Source organism: Mustela nigripes, chromosome 5 (genome assembly GCF_022355385.1).
Source record: "Mustela nigripes isolate SB6536 chromosome 5, MUSNIG.SB6536, whole genome shotgun sequence".
NCBI classification, from domain to species: domain Eukaryota; kingdom Metazoa; phylum Chordata; class Mammalia; order Carnivora; family Mustelidae; genus Mustela; species Mustela nigripes.
The window spans coordinates 26,611,582-26,637,057 of record NC_081561.1 but is presented as its reverse complement, the minus strand read 5'-3'; the positions used below and the strand labels follow the sequence as shown (position 1 = coordinate 26,637,057).

At 59.3% G+C, this 25,476-nt stretch overlaps 2 protein-coding genes and 1 long non-coding RNA gene across 6 annotated transcripts in view; 2 read left to right on the top strand and 1 right to left on the bottom strand.

The window, feature by feature from the left end:
- The first annotated feature begins 9,032 nt into the window (after positions 1–9,032).
- On the top strand, positions 9,033–17,832 carry TRIM40 (tripartite motif containing 40). 2 transcript variants are annotated; one of them, XM_059398975.1, is made up of 5 exons: positions 9,033–9,251; positions 10,292–11,463; positions 17,058–17,210; positions 17,479–17,498; positions 17,666–17,832. In XM_059398975.1, the coding sequence occupies exons 2-5, from the start codon at positions 10,732–10,734 to the stop codon at positions 17,814–17,816; spliced, it is 1,056 nt and encodes a 351-aa protein (XP_059254958.1). In that variant the 5' UTR covers positions 9,033–9,251; positions 10,292–10,731; the 3' UTR covers positions 17,817–17,832. The 2 variants fall into 2 exon arrangements, with proteins under 2 accessions (XP_059254958.1, XP_059254957.1); XM_059398974.1 differs by having other exon boundaries at positions 17,476–17,498.
- Positions 17,833–19,388: 1,556 nt separating this feature from the next.
- LOC132017728 (tripartite motif-containing protein 10-like) overlaps positions 19,389–25,476 on the bottom strand; it is an 8,021-nt gene continuing 1,933 nt past the window's right edge. For both annotated transcript variants that reach the window (XM_059399697.1, XM_059399696.1), the window contains exons 3-8: positions 25,020–25,115; positions 24,303–24,533; positions 23,693–23,715; positions 23,320–23,435; positions 22,247–22,279; positions 19,389–21,292 (exon numbers count right to left, since the gene is read on the bottom strand). In XM_059399697.1, coding sequence (XP_059255680.1) covers positions 20,775–21,292; positions 22,247–22,279; positions 23,320–23,435; positions 23,693–23,715; positions 24,303–24,533; positions 25,020–25,115 — 1,017 coding nt within the window. In that variant the 3' untranslated portion in view covers positions 19,389–20,774. The remainder of the gene's footprint in view (positions 21,293–22,246; positions 22,280–23,319; positions 23,436–23,692; positions 23,716–24,302; positions 24,534–25,019; positions 25,116–25,476) is intronic.
- On the top strand, positions 22,292–25,470 carry LOC132017731 (uncharacterized). Of its 2 annotated transcripts, XR_009404391.1 has the most exons (4): positions 22,292–23,209; positions 24,058–24,132; positions 24,345–24,485; positions 25,122–25,470. It is a non-coding gene; the product is annotated as an uncharacterized LOC132017731 (long non-coding RNA). The 2 variants fall into 2 exon arrangements; XR_009404390.1 differs by lacking the exon at positions 22,292–23,209 and having other exon boundaries at positions 23,887–24,132.

The window sequence follows — 25,476 nt, the reverse complement described above, 5'->3', positions numbered from 1 at the left end:
AGGAGGAGGGAAGGGTTCCATGCTCAGCGGGGCGCGCGAACAGGCCCCGGCGGGTAGGCCTGCTGGAGGGCGCTTTCCAGCGACGTGTGCACCCGGTCACGGCGGGCCAGCGGAGTTAGGCTGATTATCATCTCCCCTTTGTGCTCTGGATGTACTGCAGTTAATGTACGTGCTTTTACAATTAGAAAATAACACGACAAATCTTACACCAAAGCTTCCGTCCCCTTGCGGTGTCTGCAGGACAGCGTCTGCACTAACGGCCTCCGGCGGCCTCCCCACCTCTGCCCAGACTCATCTTTGGCTCCTCTCAGGACAAACTGTTTTGTCCCCTCGGATGGATTCTCTGTCACCCACATGTGTCAAGTCAGATGCCAGACTTGGCAGAGAAAAAGTACGGGACCCGCAGTTAAGTCTGAATTTCAGAGAATGAATAATGCAGTTATTTGAGACATACTAACAAAATTATCTGAAATTCAAGTTTTGCTGAGCTTCCTCTCCATGTTTTATCTGACGACACCACAAGTGAGTTTCCTTGGCCGTCGGCTGGAATAATCTTTTGCATGTTTCCCAATCTTTCTACTTAGACAGGGGTTGGCTTGGGGGGTACAGAAGGCCAAGCCCGTCAGCTCCCCTGGAAGGTATGCCTGGGATGGTGGAGGCTTTCCTGGAGACCGCACAACCCTGGCTGGCTCAGCAGGTGGAGCATGGACCTTGATCTCGGGGTTGTGAGTTTGAGCCCCATGTTCGGTGTAGAGATTGTTAAAAAAAAAAAAAAAAAAAAGAATGGCCTTTGATCAGAAGCTTCTGACCCTGGCCTTGGGTAAAAAGGTGAATGTCCAAGGGCTCTGAACTTTTCCCGCAGAAAAGAAACTCTATTCTCGTCTACGGGATAGTTACTTCAGTCTTCCAATCTTCCAAGATTTCCTTCTTTTAGTTGTGGTAAAAATGTTCTTGGTCATGTTTTTAACTTGTCAAAAAAAGACATTTTATTGGTTTTAGACGAAGACAGAAAAGAAGCTGTTAAAATGGACAGTTTTTCTGTCTGTCTGCTTTCCTGGTGGCTTCACAGGGGCCCCCGACACCCCTTCTTTAGCTGCACAGGCCCCGTCTGCGGGGACAAGGCCGTCAGTCTCCTGCCAGGCAGCCTTGCGCTCACCGGCATCCCAACGAGTGGACCATGTGCGGCGCCGTGGGACCTCGGCTGGCTGTTGCCATGAGTCCACGGTGCGCACGGGGACGCGGCGTCGTCCTGCCCGAAGCTGAATCCCAGGCAGGCTTCCCCTCTAAGACTGGGAGAGTCCAGGCTCCCATGACCACGTCTCTCCATCTTGCTGTCCTCGGAACCCACCCCGGCTCCTGGGGCAAGATAGTGATTCTTGTTGCTATGTTAACTGAGGATTTTATAGAGGCCTTTGTGCTGAAGTGACAAAGATCTTCAGGCTGCCTCATTAACTGAAAATACAACGCTCAGGGTGCAAAATTTTGCTAGTAAAAGGGAGAAACACAAATAATATACTTGATTTACTGCTAAAGAAACACTGGAAGGACACACAGAAAACAAGAGAGTTTCCCGTGTGGCAGGGATGGGGTCGTGGCCGAGGGGTGAGTAGAGGCGGGGTGCTTGTAAATCCTCTCGACGGACATTTTTTTATGTCTTAATTATTGAACTAAGTGAATTTAAGTGTGAGGCATCTGGGAGACTCAGTCAGTCAAGCGTCTGCCTTTGGCTCAGGTAGTGATCCCAGCGTCCTGGGATCACGTTCCAGTCAGAATCTCGGTCCTGGAATCGAGTTCAGGTCATGATCTTGGGGTCCTGGGATCAAGTTCATCCCATGATCCCAGAGTGCTGGGCTCGAGTCCCGCATCGGGCTCCCTGCTCAGCAAGGAGTCTGCTTCTCTCTCTCCCTCTGCCCCTCCCCACCTCGTGCTCTCTCTCAAATAATAAAATCTTTTAAAAAGTGTGTAAGTGTGTAACTCTTTAAACATTAAATTACATCAGGGGTCCCTGGGTGGCTCAGTTGGTTGAGCGACTTCTTCCGCTCAGGGCATGATCCTGGAGTCTGGGGTGGAGTCCCTCATCAGGCTCCCTGCTCGCAGGGGTCTGCTTCTCCCTCTGCCTTCCCCCTCTTACGCTTTCACTCTCTCTCAAATAAATGAAATCTTTTTTTAAAAAATGGAATTACATCATAAGAATGATATTACTATTTTATTTTCTGGCTCTGTCACTTTGTTGTGAAGGAAGCCAGTCAGGAAGCAGGGAGCTGCTCTCTCCAGATGCCGAGATCTTCCCACTTCCTGGGCTCACCCTGAGCCACCGAGCCCACCAGAATCCATTCCCATGACTTCAGGACTTTGGGGCTCCACACTGTGTCAGTCTTTTAAAAAGATTTTTCTCCAATTCTGCTCTGCCACTTGTTATAATTCCTGGCTGTCTGCCACGTGTTCCCAGCTCGACTTTGATTTCCCGGAGTGTAGCATCAGCACGTTTGCCGCTCGGTCTGTGTCCAGCAGCCCAGATTTCTGAAGCCCCCGTGGTCCCATCCTGTTAGTCCTGCTCTCTTCTCCCTCTGGAGCCCACTTATCTCTGCTTGTGAGCGAGATATTTGGAAAAGTATATGAAAAGTCATTCAAAGCCTACAATGATGTTAAGTTTCTTCCCAGGAAGATTTTCGTTTTTAACACAAGCCAAGAGTCACCTTAAACAAGGTCAGCACGACATTTAGGGGCCTGGGACTTCATTTCTAGCTCCTTTAAAGGCTGCCCGAAATACAGCTTGGGATCTCAGCAGCCTGCAGCAATCAGCAAATGTCCCCAGACAGAAGCAACCCCAGGGGCCAGGCTCCCCTCTACAGCACCCTTTCCTCTCCCGAATTTTAATTTTTCAGACACTTCAAAAATATTTTATCCAGACTTTTTAGTTGTCTTCACTTGCAGGAAGTCGCAATTCCTCAGCGCACCGGTGGAGACGGAAACCCCTCTGACCCAGGCTCTGGTTTCCCCGGGGGCTGGCTTCAGAACACCTGCTTGTCTTTGCTTCCCTTAGCAGGCCAGTCTTGAGCTCGCACACAGCCCCCCGCACCCCGAATCTTGCGTCCAGAAGAGCTGGGGTCGGATCAGCCCTCCTGACCAGGCTCAGGACCAGGAAGCCCGTGGGCGCGCAGGTGGGGGCCCCCGGATTCTAGCTCCGTGCAGCACCGGCATCAGGAGCAGCGCTGTGACATTAGGGCCCCTGATAGGTCTCAGTTTGCAGACCAGGATGTGACAGGAGGTTGGAGCGGAGTCCGCTCTAGAGGCAGAAAGAGGAGCCAAACAGAAAACGCCCCGTGGTGCTAATGATGCATTAAAAACCTGTAAGCGAGCAAAGATTTCGGCGGCCTCCGCTTCTGGACACTGCTTCTTCCGTCCACTGGTTTGGGCTGAACCGCTCCGAGAGCTTTTGCTAAGTGGACTGGGGCAGGGTGTTGGAAGGGCTGAGGGTCCCGCCGCGAACCTGCTCCGAGGCGGTTTTCCGAGGCTGCCTCTCTGCGGGAAAGCCGGTGTTGATCTTTGCCAGAGTCCATTACGGGGCTGGCCTTGGTGACCAGCCTTTCAGGACGCGGGGGGCGCGCCGCTCCATCTGTACGATGGAGACGGCAGCTCCGGGCAGGGCCGGGTGCGCAGGGCCGGGCGCGCAGGGCCGGGCGCGCGGGTCCGACGGGCCAGGCGGGCCGGGCGGGGTGGGCGCGGACACTCGGGGCACTGTCCCCTGGGCGGCGGCTCCGCGGCGGAGGGTGGCTGCGTGTGGGGGCCGAGTGGCCCCGGTCGGGGGACTGTCTGTCGTTGGGTGACGGCGGTCGGAGGCCGTTAGGAACGTTGGGGTGCTTGGGGCGCGGGCGGCCGGTGGGCGTGCTCGGGAAGGAGCCAGGCGCGCGCCCCCGCTCCTGGGGGACTCCGGGCGTTGTAAAAAATCAACGGATTGGGGGCGATCCCGATACTGTTGCCCCACTTTCGATGCAGGGGAGCCCTGCCTGGAAGTCGGAGGCCGCGCGGGTGGACGGAAAAGGCCCGAACGCGGGCTCCTGAGGGCGGGGCGCTGGGCTCCCTGGCGGGGCGCGCACCCCGCTTTGCACCCGGCGCGGCCGCTAACTGCCGCTGCGCCCCGCCTGCCGCGTCACGTACCTGCCGCTGCCCGCACCTGCTGTGGCCGGCTCAGGGTCCCCAGACTGCCCGGGCCGGAGGACTGGGGGCGGCCCCAGGTTGGTGGGGCTTGAAGCAGACGCACTGCTAGACCCCCGTCAGGAAAGAGGACTGGGCTCCCTGGCTGGCCCAGGGGAGAGAGCGTGTGACCCTTGATCTCAGGGGTGAGTTCAAGTCCCGCAAAATAAAATGGAAAAAAATAAAAAGATAAAAGGATCTCAAAATGAGAAAATGTAAACGAGCCAAAGGGAACATTTACTTGTAACGATGACGAATTAAAAATGTTAAAAAGCTGGGGCGCCTGGGTGGCTCAGTGGGTTAAAGCCTCTGCCTTCGGCTCAGGTCATGATCCCAGGATCCTGGGATGGAGCCCCGCATCGGGCTCTCTGAGTCTGCTTCCTCCTCTCTCTCTGCCTGCCTCTCTGCCTACTTGTGATCTCTGTCTCTCAAATAAATAAATAAAATCTTTTAAAAAAATGTTAAAAAGCTGACCACAAACACCAAAACAACCACACATTTTTAACTGTCTGACCACTTGTATATTTTCCCTCTATTTTTAGCTTAGTACCTTTTGATTCCATCTTTATTTGACAGGAATTTTTAAATACATTTTCTCTGACAAGAGTGAATAAATTGGTATTTCCTCTAGCATGGTTAACAGGCTTTCAAATGGAAAGTTTAGAAAAGTTAATTTCAGCTTTATAGTGATTATTGGTAATGTCGATTTTCAGTATTGTTAACTTGGGGAAAACTTCTGTCAAGAGATTCTTACATGAGCTCTATGATTTCAGGGCATTTCAAGTTTTCTTGGGCAGTGACAAACCTTAAATTGCTGAAGGTCATCGATGTGTTTATTTTTAATTCCTTGTTGCAAAAGTGTTTTATGAGTTCTAGATTCTTTGTGGATGCCAGTATTTCATGCTAAAGCAACATGAAATTTTAAAAATTTCGGTGTGCTTGTAGGTTTATTCTTCTTCCTCAATTGATTTTCAATTGATTTTCAAGGGCTCTAGGAGTGTCTTCTTCTAGTTAAAAATTTATCTCCTCCTCAGCTATTGATTTGGGTTTGATCTTTTGTTCACTTTCTGATATCAGAACAACTTCTGTTGATTTCATACAAAAATATGTGAAATGTAATTTTATTTTATGCTGTAGATAATTGTATAGAGTAATACAAACAGGGATAGATATATTCCTGAAGAAGGGAAGGTCCACTTTGACCAGACACCGATGGCCTGAATCGTGCACTTTCAGTCGACCGTGTCTAGGCTGGGGAGGATGTGCCGGCTCGGGGAGGCACACGACGTAGTCTTACCATGACGCATCCACTGGGCCCGGCGCTTCTGCCCCGAAGTCGGCTGAGTGGTGTCAGTGGACGGCAGAGGTGTTCCTTAAAGCCCTTTCTACACAAAGACACCCAGCAAGAACTGATGAACCCCCATATCTCAGCACCGCCAAACCACGTAAGCCTCTGTTTCTCTCCCGCTGGATCGCCCCCCAAAATGCCACCTGACACAAAGGAAAAGAAATAGAAGACATGGCAATCTGCACTGTGGTTCTAATATGTTCTGCACGTTGCATAAACGAGCGGGACCATATGGACACGTGGCTGGGGTACATCGCGGGGTTGGGCTTGGGAAGGGCCAGTGGGAATGAGGAGCTTGGTGGAGGATCGTCCCGTGTGCTCCCCCGCTGTGCACCCTGGCCGCCACACTGCCCGCCCTCACCCGCCTCACCTCCCAACACTGCATGCCTCCCTCCATGAAGTCTGGAACTGGAGGTTCACAAGGTCCCCAGTTCCAGAGAAGGGGCTAATTGCGTAGTTCTATCCTTTGTTTGAAACAGGTGTTTCCAACCCAGGGCTGACAGTCAGCACCCCTACCCCCTGCACACAGGTGCCCCTGGGGCGTTCAGCTCTTCCTACAACCGTGACTGTCAAAGTATCCACGAAGGCTGGTCTGTCTGGGATTCTCGGGAGCAGCTACTCCGCATGTTCTTTTATTCCACCAGCTTCAGCTAATTTTATTTATTTTTAACTTAAATTCAGTTAAATTAACACGCAGTGTATTATGGGTCTCACAGGTAGAGGTCAGTCTTTCATCAGTTGCGTGTATCTTCAAGGGCCTGTCACCACTCATGCTCTGCTTCGTGCCCATCCCCCGGTCACCCCACCCCGCCCCTCTGTGACCCTCGGTTTGGTTCCCAGAGTCCAGCGTCTCTCATGGTCCGTCTCCCTCTCTGAGTTCCCCCTTCAGTTTTCCCTCCTCCCCCTGTGGTCCTCCCGCTGTGCATGTGCTCCACACGAGTGGGTCCTCCCGCTGTGCATGTGCTCCACACGAGTGGGATCACACGGAGTTTAGGACTCCAGGACCCTTTAACCACCTGGAGGAGGACCCTCGCCTTCCCTTCAGGCCGTGGCCTCCGTGCCGTCGGGTAGAATCCCGGGGCCTCCAGGAGACCAGCTTTCGCCACGGTCCTGAGGTATCCCCTGAGTCGCGCGGCTGCAGTTCCTGCGCCCCTGACCTTCCGTTTCCTAATTCCAGAGCAGAACACTTGAGGCTCCGTTCTCACTTCTTTGACATTTTACCCGCGAGCCTCCTGCCTTGGCCCCCGGCTCTGGCCGCCCTGCCGGCTGTCTCTCCCGGGCCGGACCCTTCTTCCGCTTGGCTTGCACGGCTGTGTGCCCCTCCTCCTCCCCAAACCTACACACTGAGTTAACGTGCCTCAGCCGGGAATCTCTTGCCCTGAGGAATTACAATGCCAGCTTTAAAGCTATCCTTTTTATTTTCTTTATTTTTTAGTTAAGTTTTTAATTTTATTTATTTTTAAAGTAGGCTGCGCACCCAGCATGGAGCCCACGTGGGGCTCGAACTCAGGATCCTGAGATCATGACCTGAGCCGAGATCAAGAGTTGGATGCTCCAAGGACTGAGCCGCCCAGGCGCCCCATCACCTATTTTCAACCATCCCCACCTCTGGAAACCATCCTTCTTGAAAGGAACGTCACAGCGCCCCTGGGTCTGGGCAGCGTGGAGCGTGGTCCCCTCCAGAGAGGTGCGCAGATCTGCGTCCTGTGTTGGGACAGCACCAATTGCCTCTCACAGAGAGACGGGGCCCCGCACCGCTGAAGGACCCCTCCTTCATCTGTGCCAGACTGGGGGGCAGGGAACCAGGTAAGAATAATTCAGAAGCTACCTTGAATTTGGGGTGCTGATGATGTCTCCAAGGGGCAGGAGGAAGGATCTGGCTGGCTCTGGGGCTCAGGGAGGCCACGGCCCCGTGTCAGCGCCACTGCCAAGGGACAGAGGGGACGGCTGGCTGTGGCCTTTACCCCAACGTCCCGGCAAGGGGAGCTGTCCTTCCAGGGGCGGCCACAGCGGGGGAAAGGGAACCTAGGGGCCAGCAGAGAAGGCAGTTTCCAGTGTGGGACTCCCAATGAGGGAACGTTTCTGAGTGGTCAGTTTGGAGGCAGGCTGAGGACACATCCCGAGGATTCCCGGTTAGGATTTAATTGGAGACTTTCAGAAGGAGCATTTGAGATGCCCACCCCTGTGTTAGCTAGAGGAGAGCGTGCAAAGAAGGGGAGACTTAATCCCATCGCTCAGGGAGCGAGGCAGGAGCTGAAGTCGTGGGTTGGCAGTGGCAAAGGTCCCAGGGTGGTGAGTGAGGTGGTGGGGCAGCAAGGGGGGGCGCCCCCCCCGCACCCCTGAGTGCAGATCAGAGGGGATCTGGGCTCAGAGCTGCTCCTGGACGGGCCTGGGGCCGGGTCTCCGCCGGCCGTCCTCCGGGGAGGCAGCGGTCACGCAGTGGACAGCCTGCCCTGCTGTCGGCGGGGCCCCCGAGGGTGAGCAGGAAACCGGCCAGCGGGGCTCACACTAACGTGAGGAGTTCAGAGCGGCCGCAAGGCGGACATGGGCCTTCCCTCCCAGCGAGGCGGCAACCGGGGGTCCAAGCAGGCGGAAACGGGGCAAATCACCCAACGCGACTCCTGACTGCAATATGTTACAGCAGCTCAACTCGCTCAAGACCTCCCGGAGCACGCGCTCTGTGCGAGGCTACGCTGCGTGGCCGTGGGGCGGGGGATAATCGCACCCTCCACTTCCAGCTGTGACGCGTGGTCGCCTGTCAGGGGACATGGGCCCGGAACAGGAGCTCTCCAGCTCTGGAGTGAGGATCTGAGTCACACTCTTCCTTTTTTTTTAAGATTTTGTTTATTTGAGAAAAAAGAAAGATTTTGTTTATTTGAGAGAGAGGGAGAGAGAGAGCGCACCCAAGCAGGGCGAGGGACAGAGGGAGAAGCAGACTCCAGACGGAGGAGGGAGCCGGACGCAGGACTTGGTCCCAGGACCCTGGGGTCATGACCTGAGCCGGATGCTTCACCTACTGGGCCACCAGGAGTCCTGACACCCAGACGTTTTGCTGAGTCTAGAATCTTATCATTCTAGCCCCTGATGGTCCCTCTTCTAAAATACTAAAATACTTAAGTAATGGTTTAAACTTTGTCCCAGGTTAAAATGTGCAGGTGGGGGTCCCCGGGAAAAGTACCCACCCTGTCTTCTCATCGTCCGGACGTTTGATTTCAGTGTCACTTTAATGGGGTTTTCTTCGTGTGAGCGAGATTGAGCATCGTTTATGAGGTAGAGATATTCTGTGGTTCTTCTATGAAGCGTCCACGTACGCTCCCAGTTTTCCCACCGACAGCTAATACTGCTTGTGTATTCGGAGGCTCCCTGTGTCTCCCTGTGTTGGCAAAGCAGCCGTCTGAATTTGACGAGCGTTGTAAACATGTTTGTTTTTACAGCTTGATTTGATCATTTGTCTCTTGATGTTGTGATGGTGGCTTTTTTTCCACAGAGAGATTGAAGATGTTTCTTACTGACACAGACTGGACAAGAATGTTATTTAGTCTCTGGTGTGTGACATGCGCCGTCTGGAGGACAGTCACCGTCTGCCACCGTGCAGTGCCATCGAGGTGTCACTGGCCGAGCTCCCTCCATGCACGTCTTTCTGAATGGGGTCGACTCTGTCTTTCCCTGCATGATGTCCATGCCGACATGTTCTTGAGCTGGTGTGAAGGTGGGTAGGGCGGACGCCTGCCTTGTAGTCTTTCAGTTAGCCAGTGGGAAACCCAAGAATAGGACCGAGTGACTCTACACACGGCCGGACGGTGTCAGGTGCTGTTCTGCCCCCGTCTGTCCAGAATCCAGCTATTGATGTCCGGTCCACTTACCAAGCGTCTGCTGAGCTCTGAGATGGGACGTCCTGGGCGAGGAAGCATGTGGTCAGCGCGACACATGTTGGGATCTGGGTCCCGGCTCTCCGTGTTCCCTGTGTGGCCGTGGGCAGGCTCCCCACCTGGCATCATGAAACAGGACAGGAACGTGGCAGGGTCAAGGGCTAGAGACAGGAACAGATGCGGGCAGAGGAGCTCGGGTCCGGGCCGGGGTTGCTGATTTCAGGAGGCAAAATCCCAGGTCTACCACGGTTCAGAGGGAGGTGCTGGACCGAGCAAGTCACGGAGCTGAAGGGGCTCCGTACTGGGTGTTCCGGGGGGATGGGGAGAAGCGGGGTGCACACAGCCCCCAAGCGGATGAGTTTGGGGAGGCAGCTCTGCGGGGACTGGCATGGAGGTGGAGAGGGCTCGAGCTCCCCGGCTCGGGGGAAGCCGCACGACGAGGTGGTGCGGACACTGAGAAGGACGCCAACTCACTCATGCGACGAGGGGAAGTCAGGGACCTGGGCTTGGGGACAGTGACTGGCTGCGGCCGGGGAGGGGGGGGGACAGGGAGGGGCCGTGGAGTGAGGCCCTCCCAAGTACCTCACGTTTCCAGCCTCTTCCTGTTATTAAAAGATTTTATTATTTAGTCACTTCTCCACTCCATGTGGGGTTTGGACTCAGGGCCCAGAGTCACAGCCAGCAACAGAGCCATCACGGCGGGTGTCAGGGACGCCTGGGGTCAGGGCGGGGGTCAGCCCCAGGACAGTGGGCGGGGCCGTCCCGGGTCGCATGGAGAGGCAGCTTCCGTGTGACACCCGACAGGGGCTGCGCAGGTGGGGCTTTGGGGACTTGGCTCTGGCTTGCGTCCTGTTTACACTGAGACCTTCTCCCTCCCCAGGTGCAAACCAGCCACACCTTCCCCAGCCAACGTTCACCTCACTCAGTGCCCTAGACCCCACCCCGGTGGCGGTTGGGGCTTCACCTTTCCCCGGCAGTCCCGAGTTTCCAGGAAGGAGGGGCCCCTCCCCTCTGCCCCAGGGCGCCCGACTCGCGCCGGGGAGAGCCTTCACGGAAGGCCTTCTGCCTGGACAGCCCAGAGGACGGCCTGGAGGGGCAGCACGAGGGGAGGCGAGTGGTCTGGAGAAGTGGCAGTGAGAATGTTTAAGGCAAGGGCGGCCGTCTTGGGCTCCTCTTTGGAGACGCTCTGAAAGGAAGGAAGAGGCGCTCGGACTTTGCCCGGCCGGGGTTGGCTCTACACGCCCTGTCCTCTTTCTCTTTCGTGCTTTGATCGTGGAATCCGTGTTACCCAGGAAAGGACACTGACCGAGAGGGAGAGACATGGATGCCGATGGCCGCAGCCACACGCTGCCACCGTGGCCCCCAGGCTCCTGCAGTCCCGGGTGGGCGAGGATGCCTGAAAATATCCCCTTCTCTCCGCTGCCCACCCGTCGGAGACAGTCAGCTTTGAGGCTGAGGATGTCTTGCCTTCCGGGCACTCTGAGCTCTGCAAATACAGAAGGCTCTGGAGAGGACAACAGAAGTGGCTGCGAACCGTCTGCTGGCGCCCCACGCGGGACAGATCAAGAGAGGTTTTCAGAGGCTGGAGGGTGTGCGTCGGGGCCCAGCAGAGACCTCCGCCAGGTGCAGACCCATGGGGTGCATGACTGGGCCGCGGCCCTGGTCGCAGACAATGGGCAGTTGTCGGACCCCGGGGGGCCGAGCCATGCCTCCTCTGCTGCCCATGGACTGTCCCCCTCCATCAGGGCCTTCTTGTCCCGGTGGTCTGTGCACAGGCCCCTCCAGAACCACACAGGAGAAGGGGGGGCTGTGGACAGGACCGCCTGGGCCATGGTGCCTCCGTGGAAGGACCTCGAGGGAGAGCGCGTCTGCCCCACCTGCCAGCAGCCCCTGCGGGGGGCCCTGAGCTCGGAGGGCACACCCCTCTTCTATCCCGACCCCCTGCTTCTGCCCACTGCCGAGGCCTCGGCCTCCGGAGTCCTCTGCCGCCCCCTGCACCGGCAGCCCTGTTCCGAGGAGGTTCTGGGAGACGGCATGGCCGGCCTCTGCGAGGTAAGGCCCCCTCCTGCCCCACGGGGTAATGCCCCCTCCTGCCCCGCCCCCGCACACGCTTGGAAACTCAGCGCTTCTCCGACCTTCCGCTTCCCCTGCTTCGAACCCTCATCAGACTCTGCCCTACAGCGGGTGCCCCAGTGTCCGTCTGCTGACGGGATCTAGGAGTGGCAGTGCCTGAGGCGCTGCGTCCCAGGCTGCGTGAGAGGCCCTCAGTTTGCTCATCAGGGGGATGGGCGTGGGCCTGAGGACAGGCAGCTCTTCCAGGACCAGACCCTAGGGTCCCCTGCTTGATACAACTAGACGTTCGGTGAGAAGTGGGATCAGCTTTTGCATATGCTGGTGAGGACCCGGCTGTCTACGTGTATTTCATGAGACTTTGGAACTATGGTCTTTAAGTTGAATTCCGGCGTAGTGAGCTCGCAGTGCAACATAGCTCAGGTATAAATCACCTCCCTGCGGGACCCCTGTCCCCCAGCAGCCGCCTGCCCTCCCCCTCCCCGCCCCTCTGGTGGCCGTCAGGGTGTGCTCTGGAGTTAGAGGCTGTTCTGTGGTTCTCTCTCTCTCTCTCTCTCCTTTGCTGGTTCGTTTTGTTTCTTCAATATCACACATGAGTGAAACCAGATGGTATTTGTCGATCCCGCCAATGTACTGAAGCCTGGAAATGGGTACACGATTCTCTCTTTCCCTCTTCCTTGGCCTGCCTGCCTGCCTTCCTGCTTACAGTGGTTATTTTTATCTTAATTTTTATCATAAAAGTTACACGCTCTTGGTAATACATTCAGTCAACACTGTAAGGAACGAGCTCGAAATGAGAATCTTGCTGCTTCCCGGAGGTAAGCATGGGTAGGTTTCTGCATCTCCCTCTTTCAGAACACTGTGAACGCCCTCTGGAAACGCCCCACACCCACCTAGCCCAAGGATTCTCCATTTGTTGGGTAGCTCCTTCTTGTCATCTAAAAGTACACCGTGGACATTTACCCATTTTCCCATCAGTGTGTCTAGATGGATTCTTACGAATTCTTCAGCCACCGCATGGCCCTCTGTGAGGGCGCCACGAGCAGCAGACGTGGGGTTATTTCAAGGTTATTGTTTTGTTTTGAGATTGCATAGACTGTCTGGGTGACGATCCTTCAACACATGTTCTAGAGGACTTGGGGTCTCCAAGAGAATACTTTGGGGGCAGTGTGAGGTACCTTCCAAGTTCAGATTGGTTTTTCCCGACCTTTTTATTGAATAATCCAGAGTGGCCCCGCGGATTTGGATCCCAGCCTTGTAATCTGCTGTGTCGGCACATACGCTTGTCTACTTTCTTGACTCCTGTTCTTCTGTTTCTTTCTTTCTTTCTTTCTTTTAAGATTTTATTTATTTATTTCACAGACAGAGATCCCAAGTAGGCCCAGAGAGAGGGGGAAGCAGGCTCCCTGCTAAGCTGAGAGCCCTATTCGGGGCTCGATCCCAGGACCCTGAGATCATGACCTGAGCCGAAGGCAGAGGCTTTAACCCACTGAGCCACCCAGGTGGCCCATCCTTCTGTTTATTTCTGCCTGTGTGCCTGGCCAGTCGGAACGCACACCTTTGCACCGTGTGTTAATGTTGGCTGAGTCTCAGGACCCTCCCAGTCCTCTTACGTGTTAGATTTTTTGTGGATATCCACTATGTTTATTTTGCCCCTTGGCTTTAAGATTGTCGTTACAGACCTGCCCACCCTTCAGCCCCAATCCAGTTAGTATTCGATTGGGTGGAAAATGGACATATTTTCACCAGGGTTTCATTCTGTTCAGTATGAAAGGTGAGTATTCAAAATCTTCATTTAGATATTGACTCTTTGAGGATGTGTTATGGTATAGGATGAGGAGGGGGAGTCCGGATCGGAGGGGACGATGGGCAGGTGGAGATATGATCTAGAAAGCCAGGGAGGCCGGCTCTCTCCGTGCAGGGCCCGGGGACAGGTGTCCCACAGCCGAAGAGGCCGGCACAATCACGGCGAGGCTTCTCCAGCTCTGCTCTGTGTGGGACGCTGCGCAGTCTCGAAGGAAGCCCAGAGGTGATTCAGAATCCTCGTCCTCAGGTCCGCTTTAAATAGGACAGGAAGACTAAAATAAGTAACAATGTTCGTTCCCTTGCAAAAGACCCCAGTAAGCTCCTGGAGTGTGTTAGGAAAGACCGTGTTTGCTGGCAAAGGACGGACAGGCAGGCGCTGTCCCTGCTGCCGGGCTTCTGCCGCAGAGGGAGGGAGACCAGCCAGGCTCTGAGATGGGAGTCACAGTGGCCCGTGGGGGGGTGGCGGGGGGGCCTCGGGGAGCCAGTGGCGCCCGGCGGGGACCTAGCAGAGAAGCTGGCCAGTTGGGGACCGAGGAAGAGCGAGGGTGCACACAGACCCAGTCCCGAGAAGCCTGTCACATCCGAGGAGTTTGTGATGACAGCCGTCGGCAGGATACACCGCCTGGGAATGGAGGGACCCGAGGGGCCTCCCGAGTTTCCGGGGCGAGAACCTGGGTGGAAATGGAAGGCAGAGCAGGTCTGAAGGAGGCGTCACTTCATTTAGGACACGTTGAGTCCACGTTGGGGCACATTTAGGGTCCTAGACATGCGGCAGGATGAGACGTGTGGATCTCCACAGAGAGCCTGGGGTAGGATCCCTAGAATCCAGCCACGGGATCCCCTGCATAAAGGTGTCTCCATCCAAGGAGATAGATGTAATGTCCTCCGGACTGAGTCTAGAGAGGACCAGGACAAGGAAGGGTGGGCGGGAGTGGGGATGGGGAGGGACATGGGGACAGTCCCCTCAGAGAAGAGGAGGCCCGAAAAGAGGCCATCCAGATGGATTTCATTCCCAGAGCTCTCCGGACCTGGAGGGAGCAGCTTCCGAAGAGAAGCCAGCCCGTGGCTGGGCTGTGCCGGGGCCCTGAGGACGCGGGGCCTGGAAGGTGGCCGGGAGGGCGGACAAAGAGCCGGCCGGGGACCCAGGTGAGGCCTCTGGCTGCTGGGCGTCTCTGCCGGCCTCCGGCCTCTGACCTCCGGTCCTCCGCAGACCCCTGCGGTGAGGAAGAGCTTCCCAAGTGGTGTCCTCCGAGCGCCACGTCTCCCTGTGCACTTCTCCCTGAGCGAAGCAGTAAGTTCTGAGAGTCTGCCAGGGAAAATGAGGCCAAAAGATGACAAAAATTAGAAAACACTCCTAATAAACAGCCAGCAGCTGCGACAAAATCTCCGGAAAATATTTTCCTGACCCTGCGGGAGGGACCTAATGCATGAAACCGCCGCTCTCCAGCGAGCCTCCCGTGCTTCTCTTCGGCCCACACCCGCCCTCCTGGGCTTGCTGGGTTTTCCACGTAATCACCGTCCGTCTCCCCCCAGGGCAACCTTGGCGCGTCTGTGTTGGGTTCTTATTTGTAGAGGGTTTGGTAGAACATATGCTGCCTCGCGTGCTTACGGGCTGAGTGAACACGACACGACCGTAGGCCTCTCCTGTTTCCTGCTCTTCCTGCCTGCCGCGCTGCGCTTGCACGTTCCCAGGAGCAGATGGACGGGACCCCCGCTCTCTGTGGCACGGCGGTGCTGCCGCGAGCCGCTTAGCCCCAACTGAGGAAGGGCCCCCCCGGGGCACCGACCCAGAGACAGGATCCGAGGCTCCCTGAGGCGGGCACACCCTGGGGGCCCAGCCCGGGCGCCCGTGGCCAGCCTGCGGGTCAGACGGACCTTCCCGTCACCCAGCGTTACGGGGTGTGAGATCTGTGTTAGTCTGACGGGCATCAAACAAGGTTTCGATGCCGTGTAACCGTCCGTTTCCGAGGTCCCTGGTGAGCTGGGCGTCTGTTCACGCGCACGAGAGCCCTTCGCGCGCCCTCTTCTGTGAATCAACGACTGATGTTCTTCGCAAACCTTCTCTCGGGTTCCTGTCCTCGTCCTGATGCGCCAGCTTCCCTTTCTACATCCCACAGCTGAGTCTCCTGTTGGTTTCGGACCCTGGGCGGTCCTCTCTCAACCTGGCATTTCGCTATTAATTTTGTGCACGGTGTCGTCACCAAGCCGCAATAGTGAATGTTGATGAGGGTTTGTTTTCAGACGCCACAGGTCACGACTGATTCTCTAACGATATTTTCTGCTGACGTTGCCAGGTTACCTTCACGCTGGGGTCTTCCTTCCGTCGAGAGCCGTCTTCCCGTTTGGACGCAGGAAGGTCTTCTCTGCGTCGGGAGTCAGTTTTCACGACGTGGTCTTCTCCAGACCCTGTCCGTTCTCTCACCAATGATGTCCTACTTTCCTTTCTGACCTCCTTGTGACCTGGGTCTGTCCCCGAGCTCTCACTTCTCCCACGTTCTGTGGGATCTTGTCCACAGGACTGTGCCGTGTCCCCAGTGCGGCTTCGTGGGCCTGTCACCCCGCAGGGGAGCCAGCACCTGTAGCTGATCCCACCTGGGGCTGCCCTTGGGGACACCCCCTTACCGTGCACGTAAACCATGAAATCCTGTGTCTGTGGCAGCACCAGCTTCGTTTAGCTTTGCTTCCCTGAAAGCAGACTGTTCAGGGCACTGAAACCCTTTACTGTATCCACAGCTTCAGAGGGTACCCAGGGACCCAGGGAGACACTGATCTGAGACTGAGAGAAGCTGTCCTTCCTGGGGCTGTGGGGCTGCGAGCCACGAGGCTTGTGTCCAGGAAGGGGAAGGGGTGCCCGGGACTGTGCGGCTCCGCGGGGTCAGTCCGCTGAGCTGGCGTACTGTGCCAGCGGTCACGGCGGTCCACACGCAGCGTTTGGGTGTTGGGAGGAAACACCCCGGAGTCCAGGGAGAAAGTCCTGCGACTCTGTCATTTTCCGTAGTTACGCCTCTGCCTTTGCTTTCCCGTCGTCCTCCATCTGGTGAGCTCCGTGCCCCTGACCCCAAGCACCATGCATTCAGTTTTTGGCAGAACTGTCCCATACCAGGTCGCGTGATCAGGCCCTCCCACCACCCAGGCCCCAGGCGGATAGACCACTGTGTGTCTCTCTAGGAATTGCTCACCAACAGATTGGGGAGGTTGCTGAGACACAGGAGAGAGCTCTGCCGGCTCAGGGCACAGGAGGGCAGAAACCTCCAGCCGGGCTGGGGGGAGGCGCAGGGTCCCGGGAGGGGCCGCCTGCGAGGGTCCTGGCGGCCGGTTGCTGGGCTCTGACCCCTGTGTGTCTGGAACAGCCTGATGGGTGTGTCGGGAGGGGTCCTGGGGGCCAGGAGCTGGGTGCTGGGTTCGGCCCCGGGGTCCACTGGCCCAGGGACTCGGCTCCAGTCCAGCCATGTGCTCCTAGTGGGGTTTAGACACGCGGCGGAGGCCAGTCCCACTCACCGGCTCCCAGGCACCGTCAGGGCCCGCGAGCTGCTCATCCCCGGAAAACACAAACCGCAGGCCTTTGTCCCTGTGGGGGGACCAGTCTGTCCCTCTTGGCTATGTGCACCGGACAGGTGGGCAGCGCCAGGCCGGTGATGGACGACACGCCTGTACGGTGGGCTCTGCTGATGGCGTGAGGGGGGGGGGCGCTGGTGTTGCCTCGGGAGGGCCCAAAGGCCCAGGGGTGAGGGGCCCCCACGAAACTGAGTCTCTGGGGATCCATCCCACAGGTTCCGGTGGAGGCTGAGCGGGAGAGCCTGCAGCAGGAAGCCCCCCTCGGGCCGCGGCCAGACCAGCCCAAGAACAGGCCGCTCCTGCTGGACGACATGCTGGTCCTGGTGGCCCTGTGCCTGCAGGACTTGAAGCTCAGAGAGTTCATGAAGGTGAGCAGAACTCTGGAGAAGGCCTGGGCGCCCACCTGCTGCAGGTGTGGACGGCGAGGATGGAGACCGTGCTCCTCCTCCGTGGCGGGGGTCCCTGCTGGCCATGGTGACAGAGCCCTGCTTCCTGGTGACACGTGGGGCAGAGCAGGGGGCCAGGAGGGGCCCCTGGGATCTGCGAGGCCTGGGACGGGCCGGAGGGGTTGGAGGTGGCGGAAGCGGGGTGCCCAGCCCACACTGACTGACTCTCTCTCGCTCTCTATGCTAGCAGGTCGGCGACTTCCTGGACAGGTAGGGACCGTCCCGTCCCCCTTGTGCGCCCACACATCCACACCACAGACATGTGCCTGCGCTTGGCCTCCCCGGGGTCTGGCGGGGTCCCTGCCCCGCCGCCTCGGGCCGCCCTGCAGCACGCCGGGGCCGAGGCAGCAGGACGGCTGAGGTTTCCTGGTTTCTAGGAACACTCCGCAGAACGGAGAGGGCCTGCAGCAGAAGAGGATGCTGAGCCCCCTGCTGCCCTCCTGCGTGGCTGCCACCAGCTGTTTCCTGGACCGCCCAGGCTCACCCCAACCCCCACCCCCGCCTCCCAACTCCCCCTCCTTCTGCTAGGCCAGTCCCCCAGGAGGCTGGCCCAGGAGGTTCTGGGCCCCCGCATCTCCCGAGCAGGACCCCCTGGGCTCGTCCCCGCCAGTCGGACCAGATGCCTGAGCCTCCTTCCTGAGACTTGCTCACGCTCGCAGCTGACCCCGCACATGTCAGGCCTGAGGCCGCCATGCTGCCCGCGAGCAGACGGCAGGGCCTGCGTCTCCCCATGTCGTGCTAGGGCAGGAGCGCCCAGTCCCCCACATGCGCTCCAGGGCTCCATGACCCCTTCCCATGAGCAGGACTGTGGCTGGACTGCGCGACTACAAAGGGCATGGAGTGTCCCTCTGGTTGCTGCGCTACCCTGTGTGGTCATGGCAGGCAAGACTCCTCGGACACCGTCCACGCTGGGCCGATGAAGCACGAGGGCCGGGCCAGGGACCCGCAGGCGGCCACTCGACTGGCCACAGCCTCCGGCCCTCGGCCCACAGGGAGCAGGGCCCTCAGGCCGGGCTGCAAAAGCATGAGTTCTGCCTACGGTGTGAGCCCATCCCAGGCACTCGGACCCCGACACCGGGACGGCGGTCCCCGCTCCTGCCCGCAGCAGCATCCTGCTGGCCCAGACACTCGGACGCCGGACGCCGACGGTGGTCCCCGGCCGGACTTGGACCCGAACCCCCACGTCTGCATGTGCGACGAGTCTTGTGCGCCCTTGCCCTTGGCTCTGCGGGAACCTGGCCGGGGGCTCAGCCGCACGGGCCTCGTTCTGTCACGTGCACGGTGGGGCTGCTCCCGCGGGCACCAGCGCACGGGTGTCGGGAGGATTAAATGAGGGAACACCTAGAACACTCCGCGTGCTGCGAGCTCTCCCTCTGAGCCTGGCCCCTCCCCACCCGCCATGGCTTCCCCGTGAGGCCTGGCTGTGGCGGAAAACCCCTTTTCCTCCTTCACCCGTCAGTTCTAACAAAGCTCTTCTTTGGAACGATCTCTGTCTTGGTGAATGAAGGTGCTGCTACTGGGGCGGGGGGTGGGGACAAGAGCCTCAGGGGAACCCACGGCCGACAAGACAGGCTGCAGCCCTCCCACGGGGCCTGGAGAGGGTGACAGCCAGGAAGGCGGCTCAGACCAGAGCTCTTGTGGGGCAGGCGGGGACCCTGAGGGCCGGTCCAGGACAAGCAGGCTCCCACAGCTGCCCCGAGTCACCGAGTCACCAGCAGTTGCGTTTCTCAGCGAGGGGAACAGATGCAGGCTCTTTGTGGGGAGTGTGGCCGTGTGAGCTAGCTCCCCGGGACCTGCCCACCCCACAGTGGTTCAGGCCCGTGGGCCAGATGGGTGCTCCGGCCCTCACTGCGTGACCTTGGTTGCACACACCTCACCCCGCCCGTGAGACGGGACTCCTCAGGGGCAGCTTCAGGGACATACTGCACACCATCCTCTCGCAGCTGCGGACCGGCCACTCGTGTCTTACCAGGCCTGCCAACACCAACAGAAACACAGGCCAGTTCTCAGTGGACCCCAGGTGTGGGGCTTCGGGCGTGTATTACCATCACTGAGAGACTTACACGCATCTACAGATTTGAATATAACGTTTTCTGGGAATATATATATATATTTTAATATTTATCTATTTGACAGAGAGACAGCGAGAGAGGGAACACAGCAGGGGCCGTGGGAAGGGGAGAAGCAGGCTTCCCGCCGGTCGAAGGCAGACGCTTAACTCACCAAGCCACCCAGGTGCCCCTTCCCCAAATATATTTTATAGACATCGTGAACGTGCCCAGAGGATGCGCTCAGCCCCGTGCAGCCGCCGCTCCTGGGCCCACGTGTCCTCTGCCTGCGCCCCATGAAGGACAAGCAGACCCCCAGGCACGGGCCTTGGCCTGCACGGGCTCCCAGGTGGGGAGGTGACCCCACTTCAGTTTGTGTTTAAGGAGAGCCAACAGTGCTGACGAGGTTGGCAGGGAGCGACAGGTTTGCACAGAGTGGAAGACGAGCCCCAGACCACAGAGGGCGTGAGAACCATGCTCTGCACACAGCCTCTCACGTCCCCCTGACCCCGGCCCCGGGGCGGCTGACGTCCCTCCCTTTCCATGCCCCCGACCCTGGCTCTCTCCCTTCCCCACGCTGACCCCTGGACACCAGTGAGTCCAGGCCTGGAGCCTCGTCGGCGCTGCTGCCGGTGCCCCCTGCGGGGAATCCGCAGCCTTGTGCGCGGGCGCGTCTCTGCCCCACAGCGCAGCTCTCTGGGCCTCATCCTGCCCACCAGCCCGTTCTCGAGCCCGGACTGTGACGGCCGCCGTAAGGGACAGTGTGGGCCGCCGGTTACCACGTCCGGCCTTGCACCTCAGCTGACGTGTGTCGGGGCCAGGAGGCCGCGGGCAGGGGCAGGGTCCGGTCACCCAGCGTCCGAGGGCTGCGGGGCCAGCCAGTCCGGCCTCTGCCGACCTTCTCCCTCCCCGGGCGCAGCGTCTACAGCACTCCTTCCCAGGAAGCCTTCCGGCCGGGCCAGGCCCCGTGCCCCGCACTCTCCCCCTGCCCCCGCTGTGACGTCCTCTTGCCGCCTCTGTCTGGTCTGTGAGCTCCTGCAGATGCCAGACTTTTGTCATTTTCACAGCAGCAGTGGCCCCATCCTGCCTGGCTCACCGGGAGCACCCAAGAGATGCTTCCCGCAGGCGCACATATACGAACCCTCGTTTCTCTGGAAGAAGACGGATGAGGAGAGGCGCCTTGTCCCGGATCACACAGAGTAGCCACAGGCTGGTCTCCAGCCCCGTCTCTGGGCCCCAGCCCAGGACTCCTGTGTCCCTGGAGCCCCAGGCCGGCCACGGGTGTCAAGGAACAGGCCTGAACAGCACATGGGGGGCCACCCACCTTGTCCTCCAAGTCCTCGCCCTGCCGGACTTCCACCCCGTCCCCCGGGAGCTGTCGGGGGTGGCGTTGGCACCGTCCTCCAGGGAGCTGGTCCCGGCAGAGGGTGACCGCCTCTCAGGAGCTCACGGAGAAGCTGGACCCTCGGCCCCAGAGCCCAAAGAAGGGAAAGACCTTGTGGGTGAAGGAGGCTGTGAAGGTGTAGATGGGCTCCTGGCTGACCGCGTTGGCGAAGGTCACCCAGCCCACCTCGTAGTCCAGGGACACGCGCACCTGCCGGGGCTGCTCCTGCAGCGCCAGCCGCGTGGGGAAGGAGCCCAGCGCCGACACGAAGCCCCAGGCCAGCCTCACGGCCCACACGCCCTCCTCCGGCCGCAGCCGCAGCTCCCCCTTCCGCCTCACGGCCTCGCTCACCACGCCCACCGTGCAGCTGCCCCCGTGCGCCAGGTCCACCTTCACCAGCCACGTGTGTCTCCCCGCCGTGAAGCCGCCGAGGGCCAGGACACAGGTGGCCCGGTCAAAGCGCTGGGGGCTGTCTGGCGAGCTCTGCCACTTGTAGGAGAACTGCGCGCGCCGCCGGTCCTCAGATACGAGGAGCTTGGGGTGGGCGGTCTGGGGGTCCAGGCAGATGTCCGCTGCAGAGGACAGAGACGGCAGCGCCTGTGTAGCACCTGCAGGAGCGGTTAACGCCCCGCCCCCGCCTGCTGGTGTCATTCTCCGTGTCCCCGGGTCTGCGGCACGCGTGTCTCCCAGAACCATGCAGGAGTCCCGCTGCTCCGACTTCCCCGCAGACCCCCCGGGACAGAGGCCGGGCTTTGAGCAGCCCGGCCAGTGACGGGGCGCGCCCCGCCCGCCCCCCCCCGCCCCCCCCCCCCCCCCCCCGCCGTCCTCGGCTTGTGCCAGCCTCGGAGGGCAGTCCTGTCCCTGCCAACGCGTGGCCTCCCGAGGCGGTGCCTGCCCTGCTGCCGCCGGCCCCCACCCCTCCTGCCTCCGAGACCTCCAGGGCCGAGAGGACCTCGGCTCCGTCCCGAGGGCAGGCCCACTCCTGGTCTGCCCCCCGCAAGTGCTCGGGCTCGCCTGAAGCTTATTCCCGCTGCCTCCGTGATTTTAGATCCGTCCGAGTCAGAGGGCGCTTCCCAGCATGAAACACAGCACGGACCCTGCACAGTGTGGCCCGCAGGTGGGACGGTTCTAGATGCAGGTGTGGCCGTGGGCCCAGCAGCACGAGGCGCCGGGTCTCTGGCCGACAGGTGCCTTGGGTGGCTCCTGCGGGGGGCTGCCTTCCCGCTAACCGTGCTGTTAAATTCCACGGAGACCGAGTGCGCTCTCCAGTGACTCCAAACCCAGATCAGAGTCCCCTCGCCCAGGAAGCCCTTCTTGATGACCCTGGTCCGGCTGGTGTGACCTTTGTCCCCGCCCGGCAGGTGCAGAGGAGAACACGCGCTTCTTGATGGTGTGTGTGTGTGTGTGCACGTGTGTGTGTGTGTGCACACGTGTGTGCGTGCGGGCGGGGGACTCCGGGGCGCCTGGCAGGGGCCCGATGACCCACGGCTTCCCCGCCCCCGCCCATCCTGGCGCAGGCCGCCTACCTGGCTCAGAATCCAGCTCACAGCACAGCTTCTCTGTGAAGAGGAACAAACCAGGATGAGCTCTCGTTGGTCTCGTGAAACCACACCCCGCTCAGTGGTGAGGAGACTGGCCCCAGCGCGTGGGGCACGGGACAGGGACAGCAGACGGACCCCCAGACCCGTGCTTCTGAACATCAGCGTCTGGAGAAGCAGCGACAGCGTGCGTCTGACTCTGGGGTCTGGGGGCGGCCGCCTGGCCCTGGGGCGCTGTGTCTGCCTTGAGCAGCCTCTCACGTGGGGCAGAGCACGTGCCCCAGAGACATCGATCAGAAGAACGGGTAAAGGGGCGAACTGAGTTCTCACTCTCCTGGGAAATTTTTGGAACGAAGGTCAGATCTGATTAGAGGACGACGTCCCTCACGGCCTGGCCGCGGGCGTGCTGGCTGCCGGGTTCCAGTGTGGGCCCATCCAGTGGGCGTTGCTGTGGGCAGGCCACATGGAAAAGGGCAGCATCATCCCCTGACGTCAGGGACAGGGCGCTGCCAGAGCCGCACACCTGAGTCACGCCCGGCATCACACCCGTTCCCACCAGCACGGCCTGTTCCAGGAACACGGGCCCAGTCCCCACGGGGGCCTCGAGCGCTGGCCAGACCGGGGGGAGGGGGGACGCGAGAGAGTCAGCAGCCCCACGGCACGAAGAAACACTCTGCCTGGTTATTAATTAGCCGTGTTCATCATCAGAAACTTACCATGTATGACAAGTGCCTCTGCAGACTTTTTAAATTATCAAAAATGACGGGTTTGTTAATCATTATTTTTTATATTGTTCAAGGTCAGCAGATCAGATTTACTTGTGTAATTGTTTTTCGGACCAGTTAATTTTTTTCCAGAGATCCTCATCTCTATTACTGCTCTCCAGTGTTACGTTATCCCGACCGGCAGATTTTACCAACGCGTGCAAGGAAGCCAGGAAAGCCCCGGAAGGTACGGGCCAAAGGGCGCTCAAGCCTTGGGCAGTGGTGGAGTGTGGGGGGCGTTCCCAGTCCCAGGCTTCATGGACCCCCGTGCCCGGGGGAACCCTGGGGTCCTCTTACCCAGAAACATCTCCATCTCCCTCCTCAGTGGGACAGCCTGCTGGGGGAAGTCCCGAATCCTCTGGCCCAGCTCAGGGGACACAGCCTCTGGTTTCCGGCACTTTCTGGTTTCACATCTAGGGGCACGGAAAGAGTGGGGTGTCTCCAGACTCGGCTGGCCACCTGCGAACCGGGCACAGGGGAAGCAGGTCCCACAGGCAGGCACACTTCCTCGGGGACGCACTCCACTGCCCACCGCTGGGCAGCTGCACGTGCAAAGGCCCGTGTGTGTGTGAAGTTGTGCCATTGACGGGACAAGGCTGTGGGCATGCAAGAGTCAGGCGTGTGACGCCGTGCATGCACGCCCGCGGGAGACGAGGGAACGGCAGCTTACCTTATCAGAGTACTTCTGATGTCCTAGGAGAAAGAGGGGAGGGCAGGAGTTCAGACAAACTCCATGTTGCCACAGAGGAAAAGCACCCAAGATCCTGCAGCCGCTGAGTTCTGGGGCTAGTGAGGCGTCCGGGGTCACAGAGCAGCCCTCTGATCCCACGCAACCACACAGCAGAGGGACCTGGCAGCCTGCTGGAGGCCAAGGCCCCTGCTCTCAGTCCCGTAAACCAGGAGTGTGGCCCCCAATCACGCTGCCCATCTGATGCCTCGCTGGGCCCCCCCGCTATCTCGGGAAGAGCTTCCTGAGTGCTGGGTGGCCCCACAGCACCCCCGGCCTCGGAAACAGCACGGGACATGTCTTTGCAGAGCATGAGATGCTTTTCAAACTGCTCGTTTCCACTGCATCTTCCTGTTGGAATCTCACAGTACCCCGAGAGGCAGGTAAGGAAAGGGCCCCCCAGTTCGATGGACATGGGACAGTGAGAAGCCAGGATGCAGAGTGACCAGGGTCTGTGTGGGCAGCCGGCGCTGGAATTCAGGACCTCTCTTGCCCTCAGGGTGAAGGGGAGGGCGCGGGAAGTCAGAGGCGGCTGCGGGTGGGGGGGTCTCACCGTCAGCAGCTCCCGGGCAGGCCTCCCGTTCTTCTCCTCCAGCTCCGAGATCAGGCTGCTGAACCGGCAGATCTCCTCGCTGACCAGGACGTCGAACGCGTCCCGTTGCCTCAGGATGTCCCCATCCAGCTTCTCCAGCTGGGCCAGGAGGACGCTCTGCTGCTCCTCCAGGAACTGGCTCAGGTGTGCAAACTCGAAGACCACTTTCTGTCTCCTGGTGGCGACCTGACACTGACGGGGCAGGGGGGAGGCTGGGAGGGTGATGCCTCCTCCTCTCCCTCCCTTTCCTTCTCTTTCCTCCGGCCCAGATCCACGGCCTCCTCCTTGGGTGGAGAATGGGAACCCCTGCCCCAGGTCCCTCCTGCTGGGCGGTTTCTGGGACCTGCCCCTTCCGTTGGGGCTTCTAGAAGCCTAGCCGGGGAGGGGGTGGGACAGCCTGCCTCCTGCCTCTCACAGGGCACGCTCTCCCCTCAGCACAAGGCTGTGTCCTGGGCCGAATCACCTTTGGTCCTTACAGCCTCAAAGCAGGTCTGGGAGGTCCTGCCGACTCCTACTCCCACCTCACGCCGAGCAGAGATGCGCTCGTTCCGGTGGGCGTCCGCTAGAGTGGCCACTAGAGTGACCTCCCAGCCCCTGTGCTACGTGGCCTTGGCTTCAGGGGGCCACTGGATCCCGGTGGGGGGGGGGGACAAGGTCCAGGAGCAGACGGAGACCTACCAGGAGGACTTGGATCCTTTCGTTTTCTCTCGACTGGATTCTTTGAATCTCCTCTCTCTCTTTTCTTAGACACTCAAGACACTTCTGTATTTGTTCCTGCAGAGAGAAAGTATGTAGCACGTTACACAGAAGCAATGACTGGTGAAGAGGACATGACCCGACGGAGGGGGCACCCCCTGGCTGACGACACCTGTGTCCCAACTGTCCGCAGCATCTGGCTCTCTCCAGGCCCTTTCCTTCTCGCTGTGTTCTCCAGGAACCTCTCCCCGTGCCAACACAGCCCATGACTCAGTTTCCCCATCTGAGGCTGGCAGTCTTCAGCTTAAAAACCCTAATTTGTTGGGGTGCCTGGGTGGCTCAGTGGGTTAAGCCTCTGCCTTCGGCTCAGGTCATGATCTCAGGGTCCTGGGATCGAGTCCCGCATCGGGCTCTCTGCTCAGCAGGGAGCCTGCTTCCT